The 14,404-nt window shown below is 36.3% G+C and overlaps 1 protein-coding gene across 3 annotated transcripts in view; it reads right to left on the bottom strand.

The window, feature by feature from the left end:
* The window catches only part of SH3PXD2A (SH3 and PX domains 2A), a 252,239-nt gene that overhangs the window by 209,829 nt on the left and 28,006 nt on the right, over nt 1–14,404 (bottom strand). For all 3 annotated transcript variants that reach the window (XM_081953519.1, XM_081953517.1, XM_081953518.1), the window contains exon 2: nt 12,874–12,954. In XM_081953519.1, the coding sequence (XP_081809645.1) occupies nt 12,874–12,954 (81 nt within the window). The remainder of the gene's footprint in view (nt 1–12,873; nt 12,955–14,404) is intronic.

The raw sequence follows: 14,404 nt of genomic DNA on the forward strand, positions 1-14,404 counted from the left end.
TGGGCAATAGGTATAAAAAGGTTGACTACCCCTGATCTAGATTCTAGACCACAAAGCTTCACAGTCTAAATACCCTATACATTTTGAGTGAGAACCATTTATCCTGAGATGTTAAATTAAACAGTAGACTTCCACTCTGGAATAAAGAACAGAAACTCTCCTCTATCTCAGGCAGAACAAATTTGGGTATCAGACTCACCTTTGCTCTATGGAACAGTCTCTTTCCTTTCATCATTCTTCTTGTAATATGTTTTATAAGCCGTTTTCAACAGTTAAATTTCATGGAAAATGCTTCTTTTAGCTTTGCCCCTTTTTTTCACTCTCATAAAAGTGTACACACACACACACACACACTCTCTCAGCCAAAATTCTCTTCTTGTTTACCTTCGAATACTTTATACTTTATCACACTGAAAGAAAACCCAAAGGCAGTAACTCTACAGGTAACACTGGTTTGCCTAACACACCCCTAACAACAAAGAAAACAGGAATTGGGTGTAAGGTCCATTAAAAAAACCTGTAACTGCTGGAAGGTGGGAGGAGGAATCCAAAACATAACAACTCACAGCCTCAAACTTTTGGAAAGCTTCATGTACACAATATAGGAGGCCAGTAAGAAAGTCCGAATTAGCTTTCTAATATTAGGAAACAAATGTATATTAACCCTATTAATGTGCAACAGGTATTTGAAACAAAGACTAAAACTGTGATTATTCTTTAGCTTGGTGTCTTCCAAATGTAACAGACTATACCTTTTATGTGGATAATGAGAACTGAAGGTCTAAATCAGTGTTTCTCAAACTGGTCTGAATAGCAGGTCAATAATTTTCAATAAATAATTTCTAATCAAATAGGTTTTTTCCAGTCCTGCAAAAACAGTTTAAGAAGGGGTAATAGGACAAAAGGACAGACACAAACAAGCAGGATTTGAGTTCTAAAACTCTATCAACCACTAGATGGAGTAGCAATTTTGGGGATTTTTGCAGCCCTGATATACTAGTCCTAGCAACAGAAAAAGACAGTGGATCTGTCATATTACTTTCAAGATTATTAAAATCTTTTATTTTTAAATCACAGAAAGGTCACTATCTTGTCATTTATATTCTTTCTTTTTTATCAAAGCCATGATCACTTTTAGTAGTTTGTTTTGTTTTAAGCAAAAAAGGTTGAAACCAGAGAAGTAGATACATTCGAATCAGATATGTAGCTATCTTTTGTTTCTCTGTAGGAGGTGAGGATGGAAACAAAAGTTCAATTAAAATGGAATGTTAAATTAACTTCAGTAAGGACAATATTGCTGACAATAACAACTGGGCAGGTTAGACTTCACTTATACACAGTTATACACAGCTGTTTTCAATTCTTCTGCTAGATGCGGCCAAATATTTGCTTCCTAGCCTGCCTACTTCATTTTTTAAAGTATCAATTAATAAGAAGTATTGGTGACTCCATTTTTACTGAGACCAGAAATCCTGAGAAGAAAAGGTTTACTATGATTGTCTCTCAGTTTGATCCTGAAGAAGTGTTCTCCTACCAGCCCTAGAAGGAAGCTTCCATTAGAATTAACAGAACTTCCTCCAGAGATCAATAAATGAAGAGGAGGACAACCGATAATGTGGTTAGGAGATATATCCTCTCTTCTATTAAATGAAAAAAAAAAAGGTTCAGCTCTATGACTGTGTGTAGAAAATAAATGCAGAGACATATCCAGCAGGTAACCTCAGAACTTCAATTTCAAAATATATAGCATAATTCCCACTCACAAAAACATTCAGGCACTCCATTCCTATTTACAAACCCCAGAAAATGTTTCCAGACAATAAAAGAGAACTAAATGCCTTCTGGAAGAAATATAGCTTCCATCTACTTTCTATAGCAAAGCAATGTTTGAAGAGGGGCAGGATTGCAGGCAAAAAGTTCATGAAGGTGCAAAAGAAACAGTAATTTGCAGCTTCCCTGGTTACTTTTCCAGCCTTTAAGGGGAAATTTCCAAATAGCATTTGTATTGAAAAATATAAATACTCCATAATCTTGTGCTTGATGTTTCTGAAAGCAAAGAGCTTCTCTCCACGTAAGCCAAAAAATGTGAGCACAAGAGGTATTTCTCATCTTGTTCTCTTCACTCTTTTACAAAAGTGAATGCCTGCATTCACAGCACAAAAATGGAATTGTGTTTTCGGACTGTGGGCGTCAACTCCATACTATTTTCTGCCACCATAAATAACTGACCACACAGCAGTTAGCTGAGCAAAAAAGTGCATGATTTAGATTTGAAGGATGTGTTTTCACTTTTGCTACTTCACGAAGGAGTTAATACATCATCATAATTCTTTGGTTGGCACCATCATTCTGCGGTTGCTAACTGCATGAATTAATTTCCCATCTGATGTCATTAGCCTCTGGGCCTCTTTCAAAATAACTCTTAAGAGTATGTTCGCTGATTAGATTTTGAAAGAGAGTGCATGAAAGTCTACAAGTACAAATGCAACAAGGGAATTGGGGATTCATGTGATACTTCTGGAACAGAAACAGCTTATTAATAGGATCGATAAAAATCTATGTCCTGCAGATGGATCTCTTTGGGAAAGGCACAAAAGTACCACATCACATAGCCTTGGGCATTTCTCCAAAAAGTAAAATGGTCTCAAAATTCAATTTGTATTCCACTTGGTACTGTGCCAATTGGCTCACTGATTTTGTTCCATCTGCTACAAAGGAGTGCATGTGTATATGTATGCAATGTATATGTACGTCTTCTATCATGCATAACAATTTTTGAAAACATTTATGCAAATACATTTAGTATTTCAAAATCCTTGCAAACTCTTGTTTTCTCTGATAAGAATTGGTTGCACCTTACCACAAGAATTCAGAAGATATCCATATAAAATTGAATACTTTTTACCGAATCATCATGTCTGAAAATTCTATTCACCTCAGGGCTAAAAATACTGCTTCATTAATAAGTGAACACTTGCGAAAGAGGCCTCAGATGGCAATATCATGATCTGATCTAAAGATGAAACATGAGCTCCATTTCCCCACTGGCCTTCACATTTTTTTTCTTTTCTTTGAAGTCAATCTCAGACTGGAAAGTTCATCTCCAAACCTGCTTTCTCACTACTATTTGAATTTGATATCTTTGATATCTTTCATTTAACATGTTACAGAAGACCCAAACATGTCTCATAAAATTGCCCTCTATCCACCAATGGAAAGAGTGGTGGGGACAAGGTGAACAAGTGAAAAATGTGCATTATTATATACTTTCAAAGCTCATGTTTTACATATGTGTCAGATGTTAGGATGCATATATAGGATTTGCACTGACATATCTACATACTGCACACAGGAACGCACACACATCCTATTCTGTCTGCCTATGGAGATTCTCAATCATCCAGGTCATGGAAAGTACTTTTCCAAAAGGCAACTGGATTTTCTTGGTATTTTTTTCCTTGAAAACGTTTGCTTGTCATCCAAGACACTTCTCCAGTTCTGAAGCTTCTTCCCTTGTTCAAAATCCGTATATGTTATGTTGTCTACATCTGTATTCGTATAGTATTCTAAATTACAAGCAACTGTTTACAAACCACAGCATCTGGGTTTACATATAGTTCTAAACCATATTGTGGCTTATTTGATTTTGAAACAATGTCCAAACCCAGGGCAGCTGTAAGTTGTAAAATGAATTCTGCATAATTTGTACCTATGCTTACATTTTAAAAAATTCCATTTTTTTTTCTTTGGATTATCACACTAAGGTATTTGAATTGTTGAAGTAAACCAAATCTCTGTCAGCTCATTTTCAGAGTCAATCAAAAACCTTTTCATGGAGCTGCCTTGATGAGGTAGAAGCCTCAAACACATCTCGTGCTTGAATGATTCATGATTCTGTTATCTCCAAGCTTCCTCCAATTTCTTTCTGCAAAAGACCTAAATTAAACTAAAACTGTTTTATCTCACAAAATGACAGTATTATCTAATCACAGGACGCACTACAACCTTCTCTGCATGTCTAACAGTTACTTTTGGTGTGCTGCTGTTTCCTTTCTCACTTGCAATCTGAACTGCTGCATAGTTTTTATTTCAGGACCTTATACAATTCCCCACGATTTAGGGACCATAACTGACAAACCGACAAAAGCCCTCATAATCTGTCTACTAATGACTGTGTCAATTCCTAATGATAGCACCAGCTTTGGAGATTGGCCGCTTTCCAAAAGCCTTCCTGAACTGCCAGGTGCTTTTGGTTCCCTAGAATCTTAAGAATTGGGTATATGGGGGCCAGCTCTTCTACAGAAGGAGGGGCATCACAGAGAGAGCTTGTATCATCCAGACAATGGGTATCCAAGCTGACATTGGAACATCTAAATCTAAAACATTCAACACACCTTATGCAATATAACAGAAATGTAATACCCTGAATTTGGAATTTAATTTTGTATTTCAAAAAACGAACACAACAAGGTCTGTATGCCACACGAGGCTTTGGACATCTCATACCTGGTGGCATCAGACTTCTACTGCAGCAAGGCACAGATATCACCTGTCCTACCATGCTTGTTCTGCTGGCCCTCTGAAGACTTCAGCAATTCTTGGTTTACTACAGCAGGAAAGATGCAATATGCTTTTCCATCATCAGTGCCTGGTCAAGCAATCTTACACTGAGGAAAGACTCTTCAGAATTCAGGTATTATTTCATGGTCACGACAGGACAGAATCATAGTAGTAATAATCAGCTGGAGAAATCTGTTCGTTTGGTGGTGGCAACAAGCAATTGTCTTGTCTATGAATGGGAAATATGATCCATCATCTTGCTTCGTATACTGCCTTAGGCAAGGATTTCAACCTCTCTCATGGAAAGCCAGGGCTGTCTCTCTGCTCAGTGCACAGAAATCTGAATTGAAGATATTTCAGGTCCTTTTCTCTAGAAGGTGTGCTTTGCAAGACTATGGTAGCTCCATGATATTCTTTCTCTTTAGGCAGCCTCACTGACTTCAATAGGTTTCCATTCCAAAGAAACATACTTAAGGCCAAGCAGTCCATCATTCAAAAGAAGAGCAAGATAAATCTCAGAGTTTTGGGAGAGAAAACTAAAATCACCTGGCACTAGGCCAATATGTGCTTTTTTTGTGGAGCTTAGTATGATTTGCAAACTTAAGTTAAGACCAGAGGATGTTACTTGGTTTGGGTAATGACAGCTCTGTGTTAAAATATTATTGAGCTTCTTTGCCTGAATTTTGTTTTCGTGTACTGTAATAAAATATTTTATGCTACTTTAAACTGAGTTGACTATTTGAAATCGCCATCAATGTGGCTTTGAGATTATACCCATTTTTAGATGAGGGTAACTCATCTAAACTTATACTGCCATGTCATGTTTCTATAGTTCTAGGCTTGGAGCATATTATGCATCCAAACATGATCAGTTTCAAAGGTTAAAATATAGTGGAATCATGCCTCACAAATATGATCTGGGCCAGAGTGAGTTCTGGGAGAGTACATTTGTGCAAAAATTAGATTTACAAAACTAAAAAGCTAGTTGTCTTTCATCAGAAAGATACTCTTTTCAGTAAGTGTTCCACAATGTAGTTTTGCTAGGGGGATGCTATTTTAGGGATATGTAGATTATAATGGACTGTAATTTTAAACTATTCTTCAAGAGGGTGGAGTTTAAAAAGAAGAAAGAGCAAGAGAAGAAGAAGGCATTGCATAACAAGGTTTAGCAAACACTGAGGTTGTGGTGGTGTCTCAAACTGACATGTTTAGAAAGAACAGCATTTCAGCTAGTAATTACAGATTTTATGGCTATGTATCTTTTTCTTTAGTATGAGCTTAAGTGCTCTGTAGCACATTGTTATATGAATAATCAAGGCTATTTTAGGATTAATAGGTAATGTTACATATTCATTTTCCAAAAGGCCTACAGCATTTTAATGTTCTGTTTTTCCTAGTATTATGGGCAGCTGAGTGCAAGACAGGGTTTTTTGCATCTTTTTGAATGTTTCATAGAAATGAAAAGGTCATTCACTGTTAACTGATACATAAAAACTGAGTATGCAAAATACACCTATCCATGTCCATATTTTGATACGTTACAATGTCAGCAGAGCATAGTATGTAGCAGGGCCAGCTTTAAATTTTCTGTCTATTTGAAATTCTTTTGGCTACAGTTTAGAACCCTTGGTTCTATGGCTATGCAACCCTCTCGCCTCATAGCCATTACAATGTTTAGCCATGCTGCTCCAGCATAAGTCCATGGTCTGCTATTATCAAAAAGTACTATAGAAAATAAAACATTTAACATGGCCAGCCACTAATAATATTTATTTTTCCCATTCCAAGGGTATAAATAAAGATAATGAATGTCCAAGATAAGGCAGTAGCAGTAGCGCTTAGACTTATAAACCGCTTTACAGTGCTTTACAGCCCTCTCTAAGCAGTTTACAGAGTCAGCATACTTCCCGCAACAATTTGGGTCCTCATTTACCCACCTAGGAAGGATGGAAGGGTGAGTCAACCTTGAGTCTGGTGAGATGTGAACTGCCAAATTGGAAACAGGCAGCAGAAGTAGCCTGCAGTACTGCACTCTAACCACTGTCTCACCGTGGCTCATAAAATTATAAAAATTATCATAGACTGTACCAAAGTTATTGGCCTCATTCACACATTGCTCTAGGTCGGGGATGTCAAACTCAAAGCCCACGGGCTGAATGTGTCACGTGCTAGCCCCGCCCACCCCCAGTGTAGCAAAGGGGGAGGGAAAGTCATGATATGTCACATGATGTGTTTGACACCCCTGCCATAGGCTATACTAATGTTCATGTCATTTTGGTTTAGCATGTTGTACAATTTATGGTTTAATGCTATAAACCAGCTACTGTGTATTATTCAACAAATCAAGATTAAAACAAGCAATGGCTTAGCATAATTTGTGTATCAAGCTACAATGATAGCCAGGGTCCTTTATAGAAATGAATACCAGTAATGGCATTCATAACACCAATGCTGAATGGGAATTGTTAAATACATATATTGTATACCTATCTGTATATCAGATATTATAAGATAAACTAATAGCTCAGTGACTTTCATTCTTAAAATTTTGAAACCAGCAATGAAGCATTTGAGATTTCAATAAAAATATTATATTTTATCTTACCCTTTTTTCCAAAGAGCCACATACAACATATTTATTTATGTTATGCTTAAAAATTAGGGTATTTTGTCACAGAGCCTGAGATCACTCAGTTCCACCGTTAAGTGGCTGTTACTGGTTCAAAGGTCCCCATCTTTTGGATGCAATGAGCATAATTAATTTGGAAAACATCCTGTGGGCTACCATGCATATTGCAGCCCATCATAAAACAGTTTGCATATTCAAACATATTCTCTGCCATGCCTTCTTGCTCTCCAGGATCTGCTAATCTGATTATCTTTATCTGCTTTTTGGAAAGTCTGCCGTTCAATAAATAAAGCACTATGCAGCAAAATATATCATTTTTCTCATCTAAGGATGCCTTTGAAGATCATATGGCTCTGATAAACATGTTTTAATTTGAAGCATGTTAACTTCCTTTTTAAAAAAGCATAAAAATATAAAAAGTTGGAATGTGAATTTCTACAAACAGCAAATTCATGAGGATCATAACTGTTCATATTGGAGCGCCAAATAAATTCATAATAGCAGATTATGCTTGTTCAAGTGAAATGTATCTGCATTCATTTTTCTAATAGGTGGACAGCCATTCCATTAATTTTTTTCACTTTATTCCCAAAGGAAATAAGTCAATGTTTTTTAATTGGCTAATTAAAGTCAGGAAAACCATACCCCAAATCACTGAAGCAAAAGCTGTAACTAAGCTGATTTCCAACATTTTCTTCCTTAAGTGCTACTTGATCCTTTCCTATTGGCTTCCCCACCCCCTCCCCCATACCATCCCTTCAGGCTATTTGAAATCAACCAAGAAAGTGGACTCAGTACTCATGGAATAGGACAGAGGCAAAGTCCAGAATAGGAAAAAATAATCCAGATAGCTGCCCTAAAAAGATATGTGGTAACCTGCATCTTTAATGATGGCACAAGCATAAAAAATATTCAGTTCTGCTTGAAGATGAAAAATTGCCACTGAGTCAAATCCAACAAAAAATTACTTCCTATATTGCTCCAATTTATGTTAAATTCTTAAAGCTGTCTGAACAGCTAATACACTTTCGGAGGCATTGTGCTTCAAATCCCTCATCCCAACTAGCAAGACTACTGTCAATGCTGGCTAAGGATTATGGAAGTGATCTTCCTTAATGGTTTGTGGCAGAATTGTGGAAGGCCAATCCAGTAGATTACTGTTCTATATCAAAGAGGTTATTTTATATTCCACTTAATTTGGACTTAATCATACTCTAAAATCTCTACTTAGTGCCCTAATTCACAAGTAGTATTAAGCCACGGTCATCTGATTCATGTAACACAGTTGGTAGAGTTCACGCAGAATAATGAGACAGAAAACATGGTTTCAAAATATCATGGATGGGCTCATAAAAATACAATATAAACTATGGGTTGTGTTTTATGTGGTGTAAACTTTTTTTCATATGGTTATTCATGTGCAATGTATAAAGTACAGTTATGGAAACCATGACCTAGCAGTGTTTGTGTCATGCGTGGAGAATGGTAGACTTCACACAACACTCAGAGTAAAAAGCAAAATGCAGTAATACCAGCATTCAAATGGGGTCGTTCATTGGTGGATGGCTACCTTTGAATCTATCACAATTAAAGTTACGAGAAAACATATAAGTATAGGGGTGAGTAGGAGAAAATTATGGAACACGCATCACATTGTCAATAGGCAAACCCAAACCTATAAGCTTGCATCTGTCTGTCATCCTTATCGGGGGCTGGGGTGGTGGTGTTACTATTATTTTATTAATATATAGCCAGAGGCTCAAAAAGAGCAGGAATTTTATTATGACCTATGCATCACCACTTTTTCATCATTATGACAAGCTGAGGGCACCTAGTTAGTAAATAACATTATTTATCAAGTAGCAGATTCTAAATGAAAGCTAAAAAACCTTTTAGAGCAAGGACTACATAACATTTTTAAGGATGTCTATTGAGCGGGAAGGGTCAAATCACCCCATAATTGGGAAGGCAGTTTTGAGGAAATCTTTAACTACATTGTCATATGCTTTAATTACACTACAATATGGCTTTTTCAGGTTTATAATGCAATTTTTATATATTTACCATCTCAAAATGACAGGAAATGCTTCTATTAATTTTCAGCAGTTACAGTGAAGAGGCTCTGTGAGCTATAAAAATGGGACTTCTGTTACAGACAATGGGACCGTAAGACAGAAATAAATTTGACCTAAGAATATTAATGTCATACAGTCATTGGATCCAGAGATAGTTGTCCACTCATGGAAAGAGCCCTTGTAATAGTCAAAGGCTCCTTTCATGAGTGAAGGACTCTTCAGGACTTAATTTTCAATCCACAATAACACATTTTTTAAAAACATGAAATATATTTATAACATTGGTCTGCAAAAGTAGTCATAAAAACAAATGATCAAGTTAAGTAATAAAAAAAATACAGAAAACACAATACAAGTGAATTAGGAAGATTCTAGGAATGTTTTACAAATAAACAAAGAAAGAGCATTACATCATAGGAATGTTAAGGCAGGAAATGATGGAACAGATCCGAAGGGAATAAATTAATATCTACAAGGAATGAGATAGACAGTACAATTTTCCTTCATGGTATGATAATATAGAACCGAATCAGCCCTTTTTCATGACATATCATTGAAGAGTTACTAGAAAGATACTGTAGATATAAGTGATAATTGCTCCTTAGAGAATATTAAGTGTGACTTAAAATCAAAGAACTCCCTGTGGAATAAATCTTTGAAACGCAGATAGCACTTAGACCTATATACCACTTCACAATGCTTTACAGCTCTCTCTAAGAGGTTTACATATTCAGCATATTGCCCCTAACAATCTTGGTCTACTTTATAACGCTGACTCAACCTTGAGCCAGTGAGACTCAAATTGCCAAAATGCTGGCAGTTGGCAATTGGCAGTCAGCAGAAGTAGCTGCAGTACTGCATTCTAACCACTTTGCCAAGATGGTTCTTCTTCCAGTATTCTTGACTTTAATGCTATTCCTCAATCTTTACAAAATAAGATGACATATTGTGTCCTTTACATGAAATCCATACATCAGAGAAACCAGTTACTGCACTGAATTTTTAGGAACAACTTAATCTGCTGAATTCTTGTATAATTTTTTTTAGAGCTGCTGGAAGCCACTTTGGAACAACAAAATAAAATGTTTTCAATAAGCACATTAAATGAGCTTATACCAAACATGAATACTGCTAATTAAACCACTCAACTTGTTGTGGGTTGGTGTCCTTCAGTACAACTTGGACAACGGTGACATTTACAATATGTAGTAACAAAAGGATTAAAATAAAAAGTTATTGGGGATGGTGAGAACATTCTTGATATGTTTTCAAGAAGGAATGGGAGAAAGATGCATATTATTCAGTAAATGTTTTCCACTGTTGCTAAGTCACCCCTCCCTTTCTGCTTATCAATAGGACCTTTCAAGACTCCTTCTCCCAATTGGAGACATCATTTCCTGCACAACACACTAACCCTATTGATAACTTTAGTTGATGGGAACTTTTCAAACCAAACGGAAAGTCTAGGAGACTTGCAGGAACACAGAGAAGGCTGGGGGTGGGGAAAGCTGCTGTTTCATAAAAAGAAAGTACTTGAAAGTGAAGGGGATAATTATTTTTTTAAAAGCGTTATCAGATGAAGAGAAACTGTGCCTTCTTCATATCTATTTCATCTTAGGAATGCTAGCAGAAGGAAATACAATGGAGGATTTGCCTTCCCGGGTTTTATAGAAATCTTAATAAGAATTCATGAGTTGGGGTCATAAAACTAAAAAAAATGATATACATTTGTGAGAAATGCAAAATGTCTCTATGTAAGAGTAAAAAAAGAATTATTAGAGTTGTTTAGCTCTTTGGACAGCTGTTTCCAAATGAACTTTCCTAAAGGGACTGCGAAAGAAGATGCCCCAATTTTGTTTTAAATTTTAATACTTTTGTTATTACATATTGTGGGACTGAGTTCATATTAATTCCTTTTTTCAAGCTCAATATGATGAATGCAACCAATATTCTACTGATATGCCTTTGATGTTTCCATACAACTACAGAAACAATTGCAAACTACATTGGTCTAAATTCCGAGCAGACAACATGTCTTTGCCATGTTTATCTGATAGTGATCAAAGTTTCCTCAAATCTGTAATCTAACCAACTAATGTATGTATTACCAGTGTTCCATTGATTTTTTTCACATGAGTCACATCTTAGTTATTTCCTGTTTCCACAGAAATAAATAGCTACAGTGACTCGATTGAGACGTATTGCTACTGATTTCATTAATAGTAATCAGCTTTTTTATTTAACTTCTGGATATTCATGATGGATATTAAGACAACCTTGTATCTGCTCAGAGGGATTTTCCATATCAGTCATTCTACCTCTCCCCCTTCATGAGGAAGCAAACTTTGCAAAGGTGTGCATGGCCTGGCATCCCTAGATAAAATGCCTCTTGACAGAAAACATTTTTCCAATAATCATTTTAAGGTATAACTGCATGCATGAATAGAACAGAATAGAATAGAACAGAATTCTTTATTGGCCAAGTGTGATTGGACAAACAAGGAATTTGTTTTTTGTGTATATGCTCTCAGTGTACATAAGAGAATAAAATACATTCATCAAGAATAAAAAGATATAACACTTAGTGATAGTCAAGGTTACTAATAAGCTATCAAATCATACTAGGAAACAAATAAAAAGCAATATAAATTGAAAGATACAAGCAACATGGTTATAGTCATAAGTGTGGAGAGATAGATAGATAGAAGAAACACAAAATGAGGAAGACAGAATAAGAGGATACATTCAAGTGTGTCTGTAGAATACCCAGTGAAATACACAAGCAAAGTAAGTTTTTAACTCAGCTGCTGACTCGGTGAAACCAGGGAGCAGAATTTTCATCTGTGTCCCCAGCCAGTTTTTTCTCATCCCCTGTTGACCCCATTATTTTCTGTTCAATTACCCTATAAATGAGAGCATGTGAGAGAAACCCAAAATACTGAGAAAACTAATGTTACTGCCTTAAATGATCCAATCCTACAAACATGGAATTATATTCTGGGAGAAGCCCCTTTCAACTGTGAAGCTCAGGTTACTGTTCCCACTGACCATCTGCTCTCATTCCCCTCCCGATCAACTACTTGTTATTAGTTCAAATTTAAATAAATATACTCAATGCTGCTCTAGAGCTGATGAATTCTGATTATATTGAATCCCTTGGATGTTTTTACTGAGAAATGGCTTTGCACTGAACATGAGTACATACAGGTCAAAAAAAGGAAGACCTCAAGGAAGTCGGTGGGAGAGACAGAAGATAACCAATACATACTATCAGCAGATTTACAAACAAAAGGAAGTTAAATTTAAGAGGGAAAGTGTTGGAGTCTCATGGGACATATTCTTTCCACAATGAAGGAAGAGGATGCACAGTTTCCCACAAGGAAGACTATAGAACCATGTAGTTATGCAAGTCCTTTCTCCATGAGAATCAAAGCAACTTGTCTCAAACAGTATTTTCAATTATTCTGGAAGCAATTTCAGTAACAATGCAAAGTCTGCAGTGAGCTGTGATAATATTAGATTCAAATCATTATTAACAACTCTGAGACAGGCTATGTCAATTCTACACATACTTGCCTCAACAAAGTAAAAGCAAAATTTATTCATTACCTGCAAGTCAAAGAATTTGCTGTACCTCCGGTAGATTGTCTGGCAAGTTGTGTCCGACCATGTTACTTTGATTATATATACCTAGAATTACAGAACAAAAAAAGAAGCATATTATACATTTATTGTATCATAATTATTTTTATTTCTATGCTGCCCTTATATCATAAGGATTGTACTATAGTTCAGTAACCAAGACCAAACTGCAGTACCATGAGCTTCTCTAATTCCAATCAAATGACTCTGATTATTTTATTTCCATACTTTGTAATGTCATCCAAAATGTTATACTGAAATAATTGAATTATCCAGCATCATTTGATCTGATCTGCAAAATGAGGAGCATGTTTCCTGTTAAATGTGTTTTTAGGCCAAAGCTCTCTTCTGAAATAAATTGTGTTTAGCATTACACATAGCACCTCTTCCAAAGCTACTGAAATTAAAAATTGGAGTTAGATGCACTTGCATGCGCAGGGCGCATGGAGGGAGGTGCATGTGCATGTGCAGGGGCTAGGGCGTGTGCAGGGGTCACACATGGGGAGCGGAGTCACACTCACATGCACATGGGTGAGTGCGCGGGAGGGTCACACACACATTGCATTATGGATAGCACTCAGTGCTGAAAAGAATAGCCATCACTGTCCTAGATGAATGGCTGTACTCATTTTTTGTATGATTTTTGGTGGATGACATCTTCGGAAGTTTTCGTTCTTTGATGTAGGAATAGAAGATCATGGCTATTTCATTTTTGGTTTTCAATGTGATCTGTGATTTGATGCTATATTTAGGTAATCTTATATTAAAATCATTTTCTTTATGAAGCTGCTTCTTCTTCTTCTTCTTCTTCTTCTTCTTCTTCTTCTTCTTCTTCTTCTTCTTCTTCTTCTTCTTCCATATTTTGTTTCAGATGGCAATAGAAATAGGCAGCTATCTATTTATTTTTAATTATTCATGGACAGGAAAACTAACTATAGATTTTGGTTACACTATGGCTAAAAATGCATCAAAGATGTGGGTCATAGGTTTATATCATGGCATCACAGCTAAATCTCTGGCTTTTCGAGTGCCAAATTCATTTTTGTTATATTATCCATCATCCCAGATGAAGCCTGAAGCTGTGTTTGACGAGCACCTATTTCATCTCAAGACCATTTTTCCTTGCTGTTGTTGCTGCTGCTCTAAAATTCAGAATCCATAGTTGACTCTGAACATGATTTAGCCTGAATTGATGGAACCATGTAATGGTATATGGAAATGACTTTGAAGGGCAAAATAGCCCAGCCAAGGGAATGATCAGAAAAAGGTAACTTAGCCCACACTAACAATGGGGGGGGGGGAAAGAGGGTTAGAAGAGACCCTCCCTAGTTTCTTGGGCTGCAAGCTAATGGAATGAGGTCTGTTATTTGGTTGGATAGTTGGTGGTAGTGTGGTAGTTCAGACTGCAAGTTGAAGATTTTGGTCCACTTTCAACTTACTTGCTCAATTTGTATGTAAGACCCATGTTTACACATAGTTAATCTACTTTATTTCTTAC

The sequence above is a fragment of the Natrix helvetica genome (genome assembly GCF_964273705.1).
Source record: "Natrix helvetica genome assembly, chromosome: 5".
In the NCBI taxonomy this organism is placed as follows: domain Eukaryota; kingdom Metazoa; phylum Chordata; class Lepidosauria; order Squamata; family Natricidae; genus Natrix; species Natrix helvetica.